The sequence below is a fragment of the Canis aureus genome, chromosome 25, assembly GCF_053574225.1.
Source record: "Canis aureus isolate CA01 chromosome 25, VMU_Caureus_v.1.0, whole genome shotgun sequence".
Lineage (NCBI taxonomy): Eukaryota > Metazoa > Chordata > Mammalia > Carnivora > Canidae > Canis > Canis aureus.
In genome coordinates, this window is record NC_135635.1 from 29,497,328 (window position 1) to 29,515,648 (window position 18,321).

Sequence of the window (18,321 nt, forward strand, 5' to 3'; positions counted from 1 at the left end):
GTCCCTAAATGCCTAGAGTGCTTGCAATCTTGTATGTTAATATACAATCTATTTTTAAAATTGTCTGTGAGAGCTCCTGACAAAACATCAGAAGGAAAACCTTTATATGGCCTCAGATCAAAGGTATATTCATGTTTTTATTCGGTGGTTTTGTGAGAAAGAGTAGGGGGTAGAGAATAAGGTCATCACTATAATACAGTACTTTGCATGCTACAAAAAAGAAAGACTTTCAGAAGAAGAAAAGAAACTTCATTCTTCAGTTAAAACCAAAGCGAGCATATAAATAATTACTTATTTGCATCATTCTGTGTGTAGCATAATCGTATTCATTTTAAAACTGCTTTACTTGGCTGCCAGAGATGGTTTTGGGGGAGAAATTGGCCTTTGTCATATTGTCACTTACAAGAAAAGTATTTTTATTTACAAGAGCTCAAAAGTCTGGAGAACAGGTTTGAGTACTTGTCCATGGAATTTATTGTACACTTTCCTCCAAAGCTGAAGGCCACCCCTTCATCTTTAGGAAAAAGTAAAGGTGTCTTTTTTTGCCTTTTCCATACAAAAATCTGCTATATGTGTTCTGTGAATGTTTCTTTGAGCTAGAATGAAATCTTGATTTTATGATTAATATCAACAATGTTGGCAATACTTATCAAATTTGAGAGAGATAAAGAAAGAACAATTAAAAAAAAGACTTATGCACAATCTAATCAAGATGGGGATTGTAAAATTTTGAAATCTAGAAAGATTTCTATGGACTGTCAACATATTTTTTGAACATCTCATGGAACAAAAATTACCATATCTCAGTATAACACAAACAAGTTTAAAATAGGAAAGGCATCTGAGACAAATTGAGCTTTGCAATATGCCTTATACAATTAGAGACCTCTAAAGTATCTACTGTAAGGCAATGATGTCAATAAATTTGTCAAGGAATGTTCTTGGTATTATATAGAAAGAATATTATAAGCCATTTTATGTTGTTTTACTAGAAAGAAAATAGAATTGTTTATAAATATTTTTATACAGCTAAAATTATGAAAACCATAGAAAATTTTGATACTACTTTAAACAGTATAATCAAGAAAGGAGACCATTCAGAATCTCCTTACCATATAGAATTCTTAATGGTAAAAGGCTAAAATACAATCTAGTCTAACACTCCAATTTTATGACATCAATAATTGATACTTATGTAGTCTAATTAGGCATAGGCACTAATTTACACTATTCATTTATATTTCTCAATTAAGTTCTAATAATAATCATATTAGGTAAGTATTATTATTCACATTTTTCTTAACCAGGAAACCAAGGTGAATATAAGCATTTATCCAAGAGCATATATTTGAATTTGGCAATATGAATCCAGAATCTGTTTTAAACAAGTTGCCACATCTTTAAATTTGATGCTCTATTTTTTATGGTGAAAGCTAGGTCTATATGCTTTGGGATTTATATGTAAAAATAATCACCACCACTAGTCCCTCATATTCACCTGTAACAGGTGTTCCTATTTTAAGCTTTAAAAGCATAGTTATCTTTTCTTTCAAAGCACATATCTCTATCAGATTTTTTTGAAAAAAATTGTTTTATTTTACTTTACAGACAGAATGTATGCACAGGGAGAAAATCTTCAAGCGGACTCCCCAGTGAGAGCAAAGCCCTTTGTGGGGCTTGATCCAGTGACCCATGAGATCATGACCTGAGCCGAAACTAAAAGTTGGGTACTCAGCCAACTGAGCCACCCAGGTGCCTCTATTTCTTTTTTTTTTCTTTTTTTTTTCTATTTCTATCAGACTTTTAAATGTATATTTTTATTGTATGTCTTCTTTACTAGAATGAGAACTCTGCATTCTAGAATAAATACTGAGATGTCTTATTTGTTTCTGTATCTCCAGTATTTAGAAGAGTTCCTGGTATATAGTAGGTGCTCAATTATCATTAGTTCAGTGAATAAATATCAGTATCCGCTATGTTTTCTAAGACATAATTCTGAATTTTAAGTAGGTTCACTAACCTGCTCCTTCACATAGAGATCTTCAAAGGTAAGTAAAAAGTATTCAACAAATATTTGTTGAATTAATTATTTTTAGATTATATGTGTAATGTACTTTTAGCATGGTATCTGAAAGTAAATCCTTATAGATCTTAGTAAAATTGATATCCTCTCTTTTGAAATATGATGCTAAGAAAAATTCTTCAGAGCCAGGATTTGGGGAGATGGCGACTTGGGATGCCTTTCTAAGGTCTATGTGGAAGCCATCACTGCCCTTTAATTGAGAGTCAGAGTGGTTGAATCTCCTGGACACTAAGCCCCTTGAAGGCTGGGATCTTGTTGGTTTTGTTCAGTACTTTACTCATTAGTATTGGACCTAGTCCACAGCAGTTATATAGTTGAGTGAATGGAGAATATATAAACATCTGTGTCATCTAGCATATTATCTATTTTCAAATAACAGTGTTAGTGCTACGAAAAGTGGACAAGAAAAAGCATTTATACTCTTTACCTGTAAATTGTTGAATTAGCCAAGAGATGGTGATATTCACTGTAGGAAGTAAATATTGTGAGTCAAAGTATAAAAAAGCAGCCATATAACTTAATTCCTGCTATTATCCAAATGACACACTGAAAAGCAGGCATTTCTAGAGAAAATTATATACTTTACACCCAGAAGTGACTATATGCCTGTCCCAACAACATGTGACAACATCCCAAAGAAACTAAATTGGCTGGCATTATCATATAGTGAGCTCTGTCACCAGACAAGCTTTGCTCAAATTTTATCTCCCTATTTACTAGCTGTGAGACTTTGGGCTATTCAGTTACTCTTTTGGATTTTTAATACTTTTATTTTAAATAGGAAAATAATAGTAATATTCACTTTTTTGCTCACGCTGTTGTGAGTTAATACATATAAAGCACTGATAACAGATTCTTCTGGCATCTAATATATATTTAATATAGTTAATTATCATGGAACACCTATCATGTCCCAGACTTTGGAGTAAGTGGAATAGCTGTGGAAAACAAAACAAGGGGGGTCTGTGTGCTTCAGTTGGTTAAGTGTCCGACTCTTGATTTTTGGTTTTTTTTTTTGTTTTTTTTGTTTTTTTTGTTTTCGACTCTTGATTTTTGGCTCAGGTCATGGTCTCAGGGTATTGAGATCAAGTCCTGGTCAGTCTTCATGCTGAGGGTGGAGCCTGTTTAAGATTCTCTGTCTCCCTCTCGGCCCTCCCCCACTCTCTCTAAAAAGACAAAAACAAAAACCCACAAAGAATATATGTATTATATATAATGCATATATATCTAGATTTTTTACCAATTGTGCTGAAAGTCACATTTAAACCTTTTGAGTATAGCCCATGAATCCTGTGTGCACTTGCCATATAAACTGATAGCATAAGTTTTGGGCTGTGGAGACTGACTGGGCTCAAACCCAAGCTCTTCTGCTTACCAGTCCCATGAATATGATCTGAGGAAAGTCATGGAGCTGCCTGTGATTCAGTTTCCTTATTTTTAATAGTATTTGCCACATAGAATTATTGTGAAAATTAAATATAATAGAAATGTTAAAGTGTCGGTGTACATTGTATCTGAGTAGTGGTATTAAATGGATGTAAGTATAAGCCTTCATTTACATGAATGTGAAATGTTAGTGATTTGTGAATTACTACCAATGAGATGAGTTATTTTTTAGCAACATGAAAGTTCTCAAGGAGAGGAAAAATTAATCATACATTTTCTCTTCGTCCCCCCATGTTGAAATGAAACGTGATGACTTCAGCTTTTTCAAAACATTGAGGACAATTTGAAGACTCCTAGGTTTATTAATATTGAGAGTATTAGTTGTACTTTATAATGTTTCTCTGTGGAGATTTCAGATGCATAGCCCTAAAGCTGTCAACACTGGCTGAGTTGAGTACCAGTTCCAAAAGATTTTTCTAAACAACTCTCTTTTGGCCTCATTATGTTATATTCCACATAGATATATTGCAACCTAATGCACCACCTGACACTTTTTATGATGAAACACCTCAGACTAGGAAAAAAAAAAGTCAAGCACTGAAAATCTGTTATCTGATGTAAATGACAGGGTGATGGGATTTTTGCTTAAAGCAGGTAATTGGAAGATTCTACAGATAAAGCTGCCAAAATATCAAAGTTCATTGCATACTGTGCAATTTGGGTTTGAAATAACTCAAGACATCACATAGGGAATAAAATTCATATCTAACAGCATGAAATTGTGTCATTAAAGCACAGTAATCCCTTTTGAGGTAGTTTTATTATATATATTATGAATATTAATCTGTCCTGACTTAAATTGTGTTGACACCGACATAAATAGTCTTCAAATAGAACAAGTTATATTTCTTTCTTCAGTGGTTTCCCCTTCACTATTTTTATTCTGTTCACTTCCGAGTGGCTTCATGGATAGTATGAATATAATAACCTTAATAAGTTTCTCATAAATGATTTTTCCAAGAGACCAATTGATTTGGATTATACTAAGGTTGCAGTAATGTGTTCATGTAATTGCTTCAGTCCAAATTGTTAACAGGCATTTAGATAAATATTTCATTATGTTTCAGTAAATATACTCAAATGAACATGTATTCATTAAGCTGTGTAATTCCAAATTGGCAACAATCCCTAAAGATAGGAATATTGCCCTTAAAATGCAATGTTGCCCTTGCAAATTGAAACCAATACTAAGAAAATCTTACCTTTCGGGATAATTTTCCTGGCACTTCCCCATTTTTCTGAAGATTAAGTTGGATAACAGATTTATCTTTCTGAAATATTTTGTGGCACCCCAAAGAGTAATCACTGAAGGAGAAAAAAAAAATGAATACAGTCATTTCCTCTCATAATACCCCCACATGTATGTTTTCCTCTCTGACTTTGTTTCTTTTTTTTTTTTCCTGGAACTTAGTCTGATGAAAGTTTTATATGTAGCCTTAGTTTTATATATTTATTTAAAAATATATCATTATATTCATTTTAGGTGACAATCTAAAATATTATGATTATTAAGATATTATAATTATTTTTAAGTGCATCAAGTTAGAAAATGGTTAGATACCTTTAGAATGGACATAAATTATAGTAAAGAATATTTAAATATTCAAAGTTTGTTTTATCCAGCCATCTCAAAGCTAAGGACAACATGCTTCTGGAAGGTCTGATGCCACAAAGTATATGGGGGACCACAGTATCAAGGCAGTGGAGCAGTGAGGTGGAAGAGTCATGGGCTTTAGAGACAGATTTATTAGCTCCATGACAGGCAGGCCAATTAAACTATCTGAAACTCAATATATATTTTTAGAATTTATATTATTAATATCTACATCAAAAGGTTGATGAGAAGATTAAACAGAAAACATATCCCTACATATTTCAGAAATTTCTAATGGCATAATTTTTTTCTCCCTTCCCTTCCTTCCTTTTCTCTCTTTCCTCCTTTGTAAGAGTCATTAAAAAGGATGAATTTGTCAATGTACTTTGTTTAAGGATCTTAGTGAAATATATGAAGGATTTCAGAAGAAAAAAACCTTGTATGTTAAAACATTTGAAGTTCTTAAGGTGATATGATATATTTATTTATCTGGAAAATTCATTAAATATTTGGGACCACTTATTCTTAACAATGGCAGAAAACTAAAGTATTGCTCTGTTCATAGGTACTAAACTTTTTGTAAATGTTCTTATTTTGACAATTGCTAATTTTTTAAAGAAAATTCAATACCTATCCACTTGTCAAAATGATGAATGTTAGTATTCTCACATGTGTTGTACATGCTATGCACATTCCTCCTATTAGATTCCTGTCCCAGTGCTTTCCACAAGCTGTATATTGCTCCTTGAGTTATTTCTACTGCTAGCCTAAACATAAGGCATGGCATATGTATTCCTTGAGCTCCTGCCTTCCTCATCACCCAAGTTCTGCTCCGGGGGCATTCTCCATATTCTATTACATGGCCTTAAGTTCCTCTCCTTTCACCCTCTCACCCCCATCTCCTCTTTCCGTGCTTAGAGTCCTTCCTTTTTCCTATTCTTATCCTAGGATCAGCTTAAGAGATATGGCCTACCTTGCTTTTAAAATTTCCTTTCCTCAGTGTGTTGAAGTCTGGACCCTGGACCCCAGTCTAGTTTCAGCCACAGATATGGTTACTGCTTTCTTGAACTGGCTTTTTTTTTTTTACTTTACCCACCTGTATGTATACCCCTTACTAAAGTTTCCAGATAAAATAGATGTCCAGTACATTTGAATTCAGATACTAGTGAATGATTTTTTAGTATAAGTATGTGTCCCATAATATTTGATATATAATTTAAAAATCTGGGGTTTTATGAAATTCAAATTTAACTTGGAAGCCTGTTTAAATCTGCTAAATCATTTACTAAATTTGCCAATTCTACCCCTTTCTAAAAGTAGTTCTAATTCTTCCCTTATCTTCGCTTCACTCTGTGTGTGTGTGTGTGTGTGTGTGTGTATGGCAATATCTGAGTAATTATCAGATTTTTGGTCATTATAAGATTTTTTAAGTCTCTTTTTTCCTCTATAATTCATCTCTCTTTTTTAAGTCACATTATGGGAGTGTATTGTCATGGAAAACATCTTAATTGTATTAAACTATAAAAGACAAAAAGATAAAATTCTCCTCTTTCCTTTTTTCCAGAATAATAATTTCTCAGAGTTCATGGCACTTCTTTTGTAAGCCAAAGTAAGCGACCAAGTAAATATATATTTCTGTTAAAAGTGAAATCATTTTATTTTAGTTGTATTTCTATATTCTAGCCTATAGCTAAATATCTTTTAACTCATTTTTTTGAGATTGCTTTATAATCAGAAAATTTAAACTATTTCACTCATAGCAATATCTTTTGCTATGTTATTGTTGACTTCTAAAACTATAATTTTTTATTGTCTTCCTTCATTTGTTAAGATTGTTTGAGTCTTCTTTGAGTTTCTTCTTTATCTTTAGAGGCTTGGGAGACATAAATATATTTTTATCTTATAATGGTTACCTAATTTTTAAATAACATGTATGTTGAGTCTTTTCTATTGTTATCTCAATTTAATTACTGTGTATATCACACTCTCAAATAAGCCTTAGAGCCTAAATATGACTTAAGTTTATTTCTCTTTCCCATTGCCCTCCAATTGCCATTAGTGTAGAGACCATTTTTAATTTTAGTTCTAGATATTTTTATCACTTAACTGATGAAATCAAGAAAAGTGTAAATAAAACAAAGAGATGGGAATTATAAAAAAGACAGACATCTTAGAATATTCTATTTTTAACTAAAAAATATTTAGACCCTCAATCGCCTGTTTTGATAGAGTAAAAGAAGCCTTTGATATAGGATGCAAGGTCTGTTGATCACAATTTTATGCCTTCTTTCTGGCATAAACCAAACCTGTGGTAATTATCTCTAACTTCTAGTTACACCTTCTTTTTAGAGAGCATATACTTACACTTGAAACACAACCTGATTAAAGAATTGATTTAGATTTTTATAATTATTGCTCTAATCTTGTTTCTTCTACATTTAAACAGTAATAATTTTAATAATTGTTATGTATCAATTATCTATAAAGAATTAAACTTAATTTTTTCATAGCAACACTTTCTTTTTTGTTCTTTATACTTATGTCCTTATATAACATCTATCTGGAATGCATTTGTTGAGTAAAAAAGTGATGTATAGCTCCAAGTTTAGACATTTTTACAACATAATGGCAATTTTCCTGGACATCTTAAATGGGGACATCTTTTCATCTCTGACTTATTATATTTGTCATATGACTAGTTTTCATAACTATCTGATCTGTTTCTAGACTCTAAATATTATCATTAATTTATACATCTATTCCTGTGCCAGTACCAAATTGCTTCAAGGATTTAATTTTCTAGCATTTTTTGAAGTGTGGAAATGAAAGTCACTATTTCAAAAAAATTATATCATTTTTGCACAGTTTCTCTTCCAGAACAATTTTAGAATTAGTGTGTTACTGCTATGGAGAAAATGCTAATATAGTATTGATTTATATTTAATTTATGGAATTATGTAAGAATTAGTATTTTTATAATATGGAATCTTCTTTTCGAGGATAACTATTATTACATACACTCTAATTCTCTTTTGTGCCGTTGAGTAATGTATTAGTTTTCTTTCAGATCATCTTTCAGGTCATAATACGTATATTATGCTTTTTTTTGCAAGATATTTTATAGATTCTGTTCTATTATAAGTCAAAGTTATTTTTTCATGATATTTATTAATTGATTTTATGTGTTGACTTAGGAGGTAGAATCCTGCTGAAATACCTAGTGGTTTTTTAGTTGATTATTTTGAATTTTCTAAATAGATAATTATATTCTTCAAAATAATTACAGTTTTATTTACTGCTTTCCAATCCTTTTGTTTCCTGTTGTCTGGAACACTGTTGAATAGTAGTAATGATTGTAGACACACTTCTCATTTTCTCGTTTTTATAGGAAATGCCTCAAATGATTAACAGTTGTATATATTTGCTGTGTAATCCTGCTGTATACTTTTCTTGTTCTATTTTGTTAATGATTTAAAAAATAATAAATGTTTCAAATTTTATCACACAGGTTTGCTTTATCTATTGGGTGCATCATATTGAGAAGTTCATTTTTTTCTTGAATGTGTTAATATACTAATTACATTGATAGAGTTTCCTAATGTATAATTATCTTTACGTCTTTGTATAGATTTGTCCCCACTAGAAGGTTTAATTTGCAGTTTTTAAGGATTTTTTTGTATGTATGTCAAAATTTAGATAGGCCTAAAAATTTAACATTTTCTTACCTTTATTTGTTTTAGGCATCACACTTAGGCCAGCTTTGTAAACTGCGTATACCTTTTCTCTATTCTGTAACAGTTTATACAATTGAGAAATCTCTAGTCCTTGAGGGTTTGGTGCAATTTGCTGAAAACTAACTTTTTACTCCTCACTGCTCATTGTTTTCCTACTTTCATACTTCTCTCCTTGAGCTAAATTGAAAGCTCATCATTCCTGAGGAAATTGTCTGGTTTTTTATAAAGCTGTCAAATGAATGTCCCAAGTCCCCCCTATTTTAAGTATCTTTTGACATTTTATCTAGGAGCTCTACAGTAGTCTTGCAATTGTTTCATTCTTCCCATGCTATCACTCTTCTTATTTCACCAGGAGGTTTTTTAGTAATTTTTCCAGTCATTAGAATTTTGGTGGGCTGGTGGGTAGATTTGCATTTTTTGTATTAATCTAGTCCTGAAGATATAAAATTATTCTAATTATAGGGGTATCATTATGATCTTGCATGAAGAAAAATCTCAAAAACTGGGAATAAGTACAGTTCTGCTCCAAATCTCTCATCTTGTGAATAAAGACACTGGATTTGACGAAATAAGACCAGAGACTAGAACATAAATATTTGGAGTAAAAATAGCACACTTAAAATTTGTGTATAGATTCAGGCATTCCTGGTATAATGTGATACACATGTTTCTTTCTTTCTTTTTTTCCACGTGTTTCTTTTTATATAAGGTGTTTTGCAAATCGTGGGCTATAAAAACCCTTTTTCTTGGGAAAAGAGGTTTGGAAGACACTACTAACATCAATACAGTTCTCTAACCAGAGCACACACACACACACATATACAAATCTTAATAAAAACATCAACACAATTTTAAAGCAACTTCTTGCTAAACATGTCTCCAAAGGCAAGAAAAACAAAAGCAAAAATGAACTATTGGGACTTCATCAAGATAAAAATCTTTTGCACAGCAAAGGAAACAGTTGAAAAAAACAAAAGACAACCTACAGAATGGGAGAAGATATTTGCAAATGACACATCAGATAATAGGGCTAAGCTTTTTTTTTTTTTATGTAAGATAAGTTCTACAAAGAACTTCTGAAATTCAACACCCAGAATATAAGTAATCCAGTCAAGAAGTGAGCAGAAGGCATGGACAAACAATTCTTCTAAGAAGACATACAAATGGCCAACAGACACGTGAAAAAATGTTCAACATCGCTTGGCATCAAGAAATGAAATATAGTGAAATACAATCAGGAAAATACAAATCAAAATCACAATAAGATGCCACCTCACACCAGTCAGAATGGATAAAATCAACAACTCAGGAAATGACAGATGTTAGCAAGGATGCGGAGAAAGGGGAACCCTCTCACACTACTGGTGGGAATGTGAACTGGTACAGCCACTCTGGAAAATAGTATGAAGATTCCTCAAAAAGTTAAAAATATAGCTACCCTAGGACCTGGTAATTGCCTACTAATAGGTATTTACTCAAAGAATATAAACATAGTGATCCAAAGGGGTACCTGCTCCCCTGTGTTTGTAGTAGCAATGTCCAGAATAGGCAAACTATGGAAAGAGCACAGATGTCCATCAACAGATGAATGGACAAAGAAGAGGTGTCATACATATATACAATGGAATATTACTCAACCATCAAAAAACCCCAAATCTTACCATTTGTAATGACATGGATGGGATTAGAGGGTGTTATGCTAAGAGAAATAAGTCAGTCAGAGAAGGACAGTTATATGATTTCACTCATATGTGGAGTTTATAAAACAGAACAGGATCATAGGGGAAGGGAGGTAAAAATAAAATAAGATGAAAGCATAGAGGGAGATAAACCATAAGAGACTTTTCACTACAGGCAAAAAAACTGAGGGTTTCTGGAGGAGATGTGAGTGGGGGATGGGGTAACAGGGTGAGGGCATTAAGAGGGACACCTGATGTAATGAGCACTGGGTGTTATATGCAACTTGAATCGCTGAACTCTACCTCTGAAACTAAAAATGCACTATATGTTAATTAATTGAATTAAAAAAAGATTCACCTCATTTCAAAAAATATAAAAGAAAATTATTATTATAGTAAATAAAAGAATTAGCTTTAAAAAATGTCTCAGTTTTGGGCAGCCCGGGTGGCTCATCAGTTTAGCACCGCCTTCAGCCCAGGGCCTGATCCTGGAGACCCCGGATCGAGTCTCACATCAGGTTCCCTGCATGGAGCCTGCTTCTCCCTCTGCCTGTGTCTCTGCCTCTCTCTCTCTCTCTCTGTGTCTCTAATGAATAAATAAATAAAATCTTTATAAAAAAAGTCTCAGTTTGGCTGGAAGAGGATGTAAGAAACCTTGATGCTTCTAAATACAGAGGCAAGAGCAAAATGCACAAAATTTGTGGAGAATTCTGCAGTAAGTATTTTTAAGCCAGAGTCTTAGGCTGAGTTGAGAAAAAAAAAAAATGTATATTTGGTGAATGGTCACTGGTCACTGTTTACAATACTGTTACTTAGCAATTTCCTGTGTACTTTGCTTTTAGCCGCTGTTATTTAGTGGAACAGAACATTAATATGCCAGAATGTTTTACATGTATTAAGGTAACTACTTCTATAGATAAGCTAATTTATGTTACAGGACATGTTATATTGAGATTTTACTCAGTAACTCATTTTTTTCAGATACGTTTAAAATACTAAAAGTCCTTTTTATATATATTAGCAATAACAAAAATTATTATTGTGCTAGAATTGTCACTTAAGATTAAGTCTCTGATGTTATGGAGTCTCTGATAACCATAACAATTTCTAAGAGCTGTAAACTACTGTTCACCACTTTGCTATCGCTCTAATTGGCAAGACCACCATTTGAATCAGTTTTTTTTTTTTTTGATGACCTAGGGCTATACTATGCAGTATAATAACCACTGGCCACATGTGGCTGTTGAACACTTAAAATGTCACTAGTCTAGGGGATCCCTGGGTGGCTCAGCGGTTTGGCGCCTGCCGTTGGCCCAGGGCGCGATCCTGGAGTCCCGGGATCGAGTCCCACGTTGGGCTCCTGGCATGGAGCCTACTTCTCCCTCTGCCTGTGTCTCTGCCTCTCTCTCTCTCTCTCTCTCTCTCTCTCTCTGTCTATCATGAATGAATGAATGAATGAATGAATGAATAAATAAATAAATAAATCTTTTAAAAATGGCACTAGTCTGGATTAAAACAGACTCTCAGCATAAAATACATACTGAATTTTGAAGACTCAGCATGAGAAGTAATATAAAACATCTCAATATTTTTAAAATTTTGATTACAGGTTGAAATGAAAGAAACTATTTTAGTTAAATAAAATATTTGAGTTAAATATAAATAAATAATGCATCCTATTAAAGTGTATTTCCACCAGCTTCTTTTAATTGTTTTTAAAGTGGCTAGTAGAAAACTTAAAATAATTATGTGGCCCAATTACATTTCCATTGGATGGAGCTGAACTAAAGAGAGAAAAAGAAAACAAAGCATTAAAGAATAGAAAGAAGATTGGTATATAGAATTTAATGAGTAAATGAAGTAAAAATCAATTAGTGTTTGATGACTCCAGGTATCAAAAAAAAAAAAAAAGAAGAAGTAGAAGTAGAAGTAGAAGAAGAAAAAGAAGAAGAAGAAGAAGAAGAAGAAGAAGAAGAAGAAGAAGAAGAAGAAGAAGAAAGCCTACCATACCAGGAGAAAGAGAAACAAAAAAAACCATCACATTAAAATGGGTAATATTGAAGACCTGGCTTTGATGACTAAGAGAAAAGTCCATGTTAGATATTACTATGCTGTTGTGAATTTTCGAATTTATCTATTTCACATTATATACAACAGATGTTTTTCTCAACTGGTAACATCTCAAGTATGTGTGCTTAGTACTTTTTTAGCAATCATGTAAAAAACTTAGAATGTTAATTGAACTGAATATTCAATATATAATGAAAAGTTTAGGGTTTTTTTCTTCATATATACTAGTAAATCAAAATTCTGCACATCCATTTATTTATTCCTTCAACAAATATTTGATTCCAGCTATGTGTTGTTAGCTACTATCTTAAGGAACTGTTATGAGTATACCTGTCATTTAAGATGAACACAAAAAGCTGAATCCTTGCACATAATTACTCCTATTTCCTATTCATAAGTAGCTCATGTTATTTTAAAGTATTTCTATAGCAGTATATATATATAAGGAGAGATTAATTACCTTCACACCACAAAATGATATGCAAATACTTCAAATTTGTCTTATGGGCAAAAAAAGACTTCCTAAGTAATGTTCAGTCTGCAAAATTGATTACCATCAGGCTAGGCATTCCTTATAAACTCACATTTACAAACAATATTTTTATTGGAATAAATACGTATCCTTATTTTATAGGATAACCTAGTTAGGTTTAACTATTCTCCCTTTGTATGTGTAAGAAGTAGCCACAGAAATACATTGTGAAATATTATAGTCATATATAGAAAAGAACTATGTCCATTTGATTTTATAAATATTGAGAGCCAGGATTGCTGAGACCTACTAAAGATAGTTCTTTAAGGAAATTCAGCAATTAAGCTAAGAGATGTAAGGTGAATATAAGAAAATATTAAAATATTAATAATACTGTAGGATCCCAGAGAATATTTTTTTCAAATACTATGTGTGTGTGTTCTGTGCACACACATATTCCTTTCATATTTGCCACTTAAAAATGTTGATGATGTCTATTATAATCTTTAATTCAAGTAAGTTTTTTTTTTATTTTAAAGGTTTTTTTTAAATTTTTATTTATTTATGATAGTCACACACAGAGAGAGAGAGAGAGAGAGAGAGAGAGAGGCAGAGACATAGGCAGAGGGAGAAGCAGGCTCCATGCACCGGGAGCCTGACGTGGGATTCGATCCCGGGTCTCCAAGATTGCGCCCCAGGCCAAAGGCAGGCTCTAAACCGCTGCGCCACTCAGGGATCCCTCAAGTAAGTTTTGTAACCAATGAAAACACCCTGGATTTTATGCTTAAAGATGTTGCTAGTTGCTTCTCAACAAAAGATCAGTGGTACATTGTTTTCCTCAACCAGTGCTCCTCAATTTTATTGTTATTTTGCTTTCAGGGGAACTATGAATAGGAAAAGTTAAACTTCATGATTTGGAGAGACAAGCACAGGTTAAATTCTAAACTAGGACTCACAGCCACAGGGTGGTTAGTAGAGTAGGGTCATGGTTTTGAATAGGGACCCTCTATGGGACAGAAATTGATACCAGCAGCTACTATTCAAGAGAGAACTGCACCTAAGAGACCTAAACCTTTCTTTTCAGATGCTTCCTTTTTTCTTAAGAATGCCCTCCAGCTTGTAAAAAGGCAACTAGCCCTCATGCCTCTTCACTTGAATATGATTGTATTTCTATACAGGCATAGTACACATGCTTTTTTAAATTCAATTTTTTTAATCTAGAGGAAGTGTTTTATAACAACTTTCAAGTTTACAATGCCCTCTCTTAAGCTATGCATTCACAAAACAAATAATAGCACAACAATTTAAATAAATAAAGTTGAGGGCAGCCCAGGTGGCTTAGCGGTTTAGCGCTGCCTTCAGCCCAGGGCATGATCTTGGAGACTGGGGATCAAGTCCCATGTCGGGCTCCCTACGTGGAGCCTGCTTCTCCCTCTGCCTGTGCCTTTGCCTCTCAATCTCTCTCTCTCTCTCTCTGTCTCTCATGAATAAATAAATAATATCTTTAAAATAAATAAATAAGTAATAAAGTTGAAGAAGATAGTAAGGAAGGAAGAAATGTATCAGTGAATGTGGAACTTTGTGTCCTTTGGAAAAATATATACTAAACTCCAGAGAGGTTTTTTTGAGGTATGGTGTGCAAAATTTGTAATATAGTCCCCAACTCAAGAAATCAAAAATACAGATCTTATCCCATTTCAAGGTTTCATTATTTTCCACAAACCTCCAGAAGAGACATATTCTGTAGACTCAAATACAAAACATTTAAGAACTAAGATTAAAATAGCACATTTAAGCCTCATTAAGGTGATACTAATTTAAAACACTATGCAATTCACATAATCACTACCTAATTCCTTTATTTAAGAAAAATAGAACTTTAGTTGATTCAGAATTGGTAGGTGGTGGGATTGGGATTTTTAATTCAGAAGTATACGTTTTTGAGTAAGAAAATAACTTGATAGCTGCCTATTGATTATTATGGTTTTAGGTATAATAAAATTAAATTATATACTTATGTTTACTTCTCATTTTCCTGTCTTCTTGGAAAAGTCATGCAACAGACTTTTATTTTTATCAAGTGATCTTTTTTATCAAGTCTGTTGGTTAGTGATGCATATATAATCATCACAAAGTTTTTTAGAAAACTTGGGTCTGAAATATGCTATAATTCTTAACTGTATATTTTAATAACAAACAACCTTTATTTAGCACAAGCTCTTTGGGGAATTGCTTTCGAATGAAATTAGATGCAGAGTATTTACATACTAAGACATTTGTTCTAGTACAGAATTATTAGTTAAAACCAAATGCTAGTTTATATGGTATATTATTATCAGTATTTTAGTTCACTATTAAAGATAGAAGCCAAAATTAATTTTTAAATGTTAGCACAAGTATTTTGAAGGAGATCTAAAAACTGAATTGAAGTAACTCAACATATTCTTAATAAATGATTTATTACCAGAACACAACTTTTATTATTGTATGTGAGAGCTCTCAGAGTTTTGACATGTTTTTCCCAATGCTCTGACATGGTTTTATGATTTATAAGTGGAAGAGTGAAGGTATGTTAAAGAGGAAAACACCTTAAGCTATTTATTTGACCAAATTAAGTCTAAAAAGCTAAAGAGTCAATCTAGCATTGGTAATCTTAGGCTGTCTTGAATGTGCTGAAAGTAATCAATTTGTTCAAGTTTTCTAAATGGAATCCTTAATTTGATTAAGAAGAGACTCACCCCTCCCCTCCCCAGGAATATATACAACCCAGTTTTTACTGCTAATGAGTATAATCATTATATATAAAGTTTATGCTACATAAAGTTTAAACTTTATATAACTTAGCCTTTTCCTTATTGGTATTTAATAGTCTGATTACTTTGAATAAACCAATTCCAATTTATAATCAAATTTTTAAAGAATAAATTAATACAAATTGTCATGAGATCAGCTAAAATTTTTTTAAATCAAAATTTTTTAAGAAGAGTATTTTAAAATTCTAATTAGATTTAATTTTTAAAGAAGACTTTCTCACTTTAATCAAAGGTTATTCAATATTTTCTCTACTAGGAAAGGTCAGAAAGGAGAAAGGGGAGAAAGACAGATCAATCTAATCAGTGTTGCTGATGAATAAAGAGATAGATACCACCTTTTAAATTTAAGAATGTTGAGGACCTGGGTGGCTCAGTGGTTGAGCGTCTGCCTTTGGCTCAGGTCATGATCCTGGGGTCTTGGGATCGATTCCCATATCTGGCTCCCTGGCCTATGTCTTTGTGTCTCTCATGAATAAATAAACCTTTAAAAAATAAATAAATTTAAGAATGTTAATGACAATTACCAAAAAATATTTTTTAAAAAGATTTTATTTATTTGAGAGAGGGACAAAGAGAATGAATGGGGAGAGAGACAAAGAGAATGAGTGGGGAGAGGGAAAGGGCAAAGCAGACTCTGAGCCTGAAGTGGGGCTCAATCTCAGGATCCCCAAATCATGACCTGTGTGGAAGGCAGATACTTAACTGACTGAGCCACCCAGATGCTCCTCAAAGTAATATTTTTAAATTACAATAGGTTTTGTTTTTCTTTTTTCTTTCTACATATTTTAGCACTCTGTGTTCTAGCATTCCTTGACAAAAGTCTATTAAATAACAGTTTTGTTTCATTTCATTTTGTTTGAATCAAGGATATAAGACCTGGTCATAACTGTAAACAACTGGCCCAAGCAGAATTTTCAAGAAAGATTATTCAGTTTCTTCTTATGCAGCACTTGTAGCTTACTACTGACTATGCTGTCGTGATTTATTCAATAAAAGCTTTTAAGTGCAGTAAATTTTATTTTCACACAGCACCTCAGAAATACTGTTTTTCAGCTGAATTAGAAAGTAAAACACATAGCAACACTTTTGAGATAATATATTACTTAAGTCACATAGGTTAGGAGTAAGAAACCAAAAGCCTGAACTCCCAATAAATGTTAGGCTAGATCCTAAGGGGTACAATTGTGAAGTGACCTTATACCTCATATATTATAAATGTATTTATTTTATTTTTTTTTTAAATTTTATTTATTTATGATAGTCACAGAGAGAGAGAGAGAGAGAGAGAGAGAGAGAGAGGCAGAGACATAGGCAGAGGGAGAAGCAGGTTCCATGCACCGGGAGCCCGACGTGGGATTCGATCCCGGGTCTCCAGGATCGCGCCCTGGGCCAAAGGCAGGCGCCAAACCGCTGCGCCACCCAGGGATCCCCTATAAATGTATTTATGAAGAAAAAGCTCAAATGAGATGGTTACAAGAATAGGTGAAGGTAGGAGTCATGCTATTCCCTGAAAGGAAAGCAGAACCAGGGACACTCTGAGTTTTATATGTGTACTGCATCTAATAGGGAAGAAAAGAGGTAGCGAGTCCTGTCCTCAGGCCTGCCATTGTATTAGTCCAATGGGGTCTGTCTACTGGGTAAGATCATGGGAAAAGGGGAAATGAAATTCCAAGGACATTTCCTACTGTGGTAATTAGTTTGGGGTCTACAGACAAGGAACATGATGGGAGATGTTAATTAATATTTTTTGAATGTACAAGACTACTTTTATGCTTCTGTTATTTCTTTAATTTATTCGAGCTCTAATTTGCAGTTTCAGTATTCCATACTTTATAGTGCTGATCATTTTGTATTAAGCTATCTTGAGCCTATCAGAAAACTGATTATTTTTCTCCTATTTTTTTCTTTTTTCATATTATATCATATTATTTAAAACCATGTATAAAGGAAGCAGTTTTTGAGGAGAATTTTTTTTATAGAGTCAATTTTTTTTCATAGTCTAAATTATTAGGTCAGTAATATCCCTGGGCCTCTAAAGACAGGTAAGTTCAATGAAAGAGCAAAGTACAACTTTAGGAGGAAATATGGAATAGAGCATCATGAATATACTATTAGCAAAGTTACGAGAATGCATATGGACCATTGACATCTTAATTGTGATAACAAAAAGTCTTTGCTACTTTCTCAAAACTTGGTTCATTCATGAGATGATTACTTATTGTGACTATTTTGACAGACAAATGTACTGACCAGAAGAAACCAAGGAGTTTACATTTTAAGGATTTGCTCTTACTTAAAGTAGATGAGAAATTGCAAAAGTAGCAATTAAATATAATTTATCTCTATCTTTTTAATGCAGGACAGATTAAAAAGCATAGTTCTGATAACATAAGAATGTAAAGTGAAAAAAAATTTCTACATCATCCCACA

At 32.8% G+C, this 18,321-nt stretch overlaps 2 protein-coding genes across 32 annotated transcripts in view; one reads left to right on the forward strand and one right to left on the reverse strand.

Annotated features, from left to right (window-relative positions):
- PIK3C2G (phosphatidylinositol-4-phosphate 3-kinase catalytic subunit type 2 gamma) overlaps nt 1–18,321 on the reverse strand; it is a 364,988-nt gene that overhangs the window by 298,943 nt on the left and 47,724 nt on the right. For all 8 annotated transcript variants that reach the window (XR_013364236.1, XR_013364235.1, XM_077870889.1 and 5 more), the window contains one exon: nt 4,732–4,834. Coding sequence is in view for 6 of the 8 variants with exons in the window: in XM_077870889.1 (XP_077727015.1) it covers nt 4,732–4,834 (103 nt within the window). In the remaining 2 variants the exon portion in view is untranslated. The remainder of the gene's footprint in view (nt 1–4,731; nt 4,835–18,321) is intronic.
- Nucleotides 1–18,321, forward strand: part of LOC144297151 (uncharacterized) — a 161,637-nt gene that overhangs the window by 25,812 nt on the left and 117,504 nt on the right. For 8 of the 24 annotated variants that reach the window (XR_013364243.1, XR_013364240.1, XR_013364239.1 and 5 more), the window contains one exon: nt 1,609–1,752. The exons of the other annotated variants lie outside the window; for them this stretch is intronic. The gene's annotated coding sequence lies outside the window, so the exon portion shown is untranslated. The remainder of the gene's footprint in view (nt 1–1,608; nt 1,753–18,321) is intronic. 24 annotated transcript variants of the gene reach the window in all.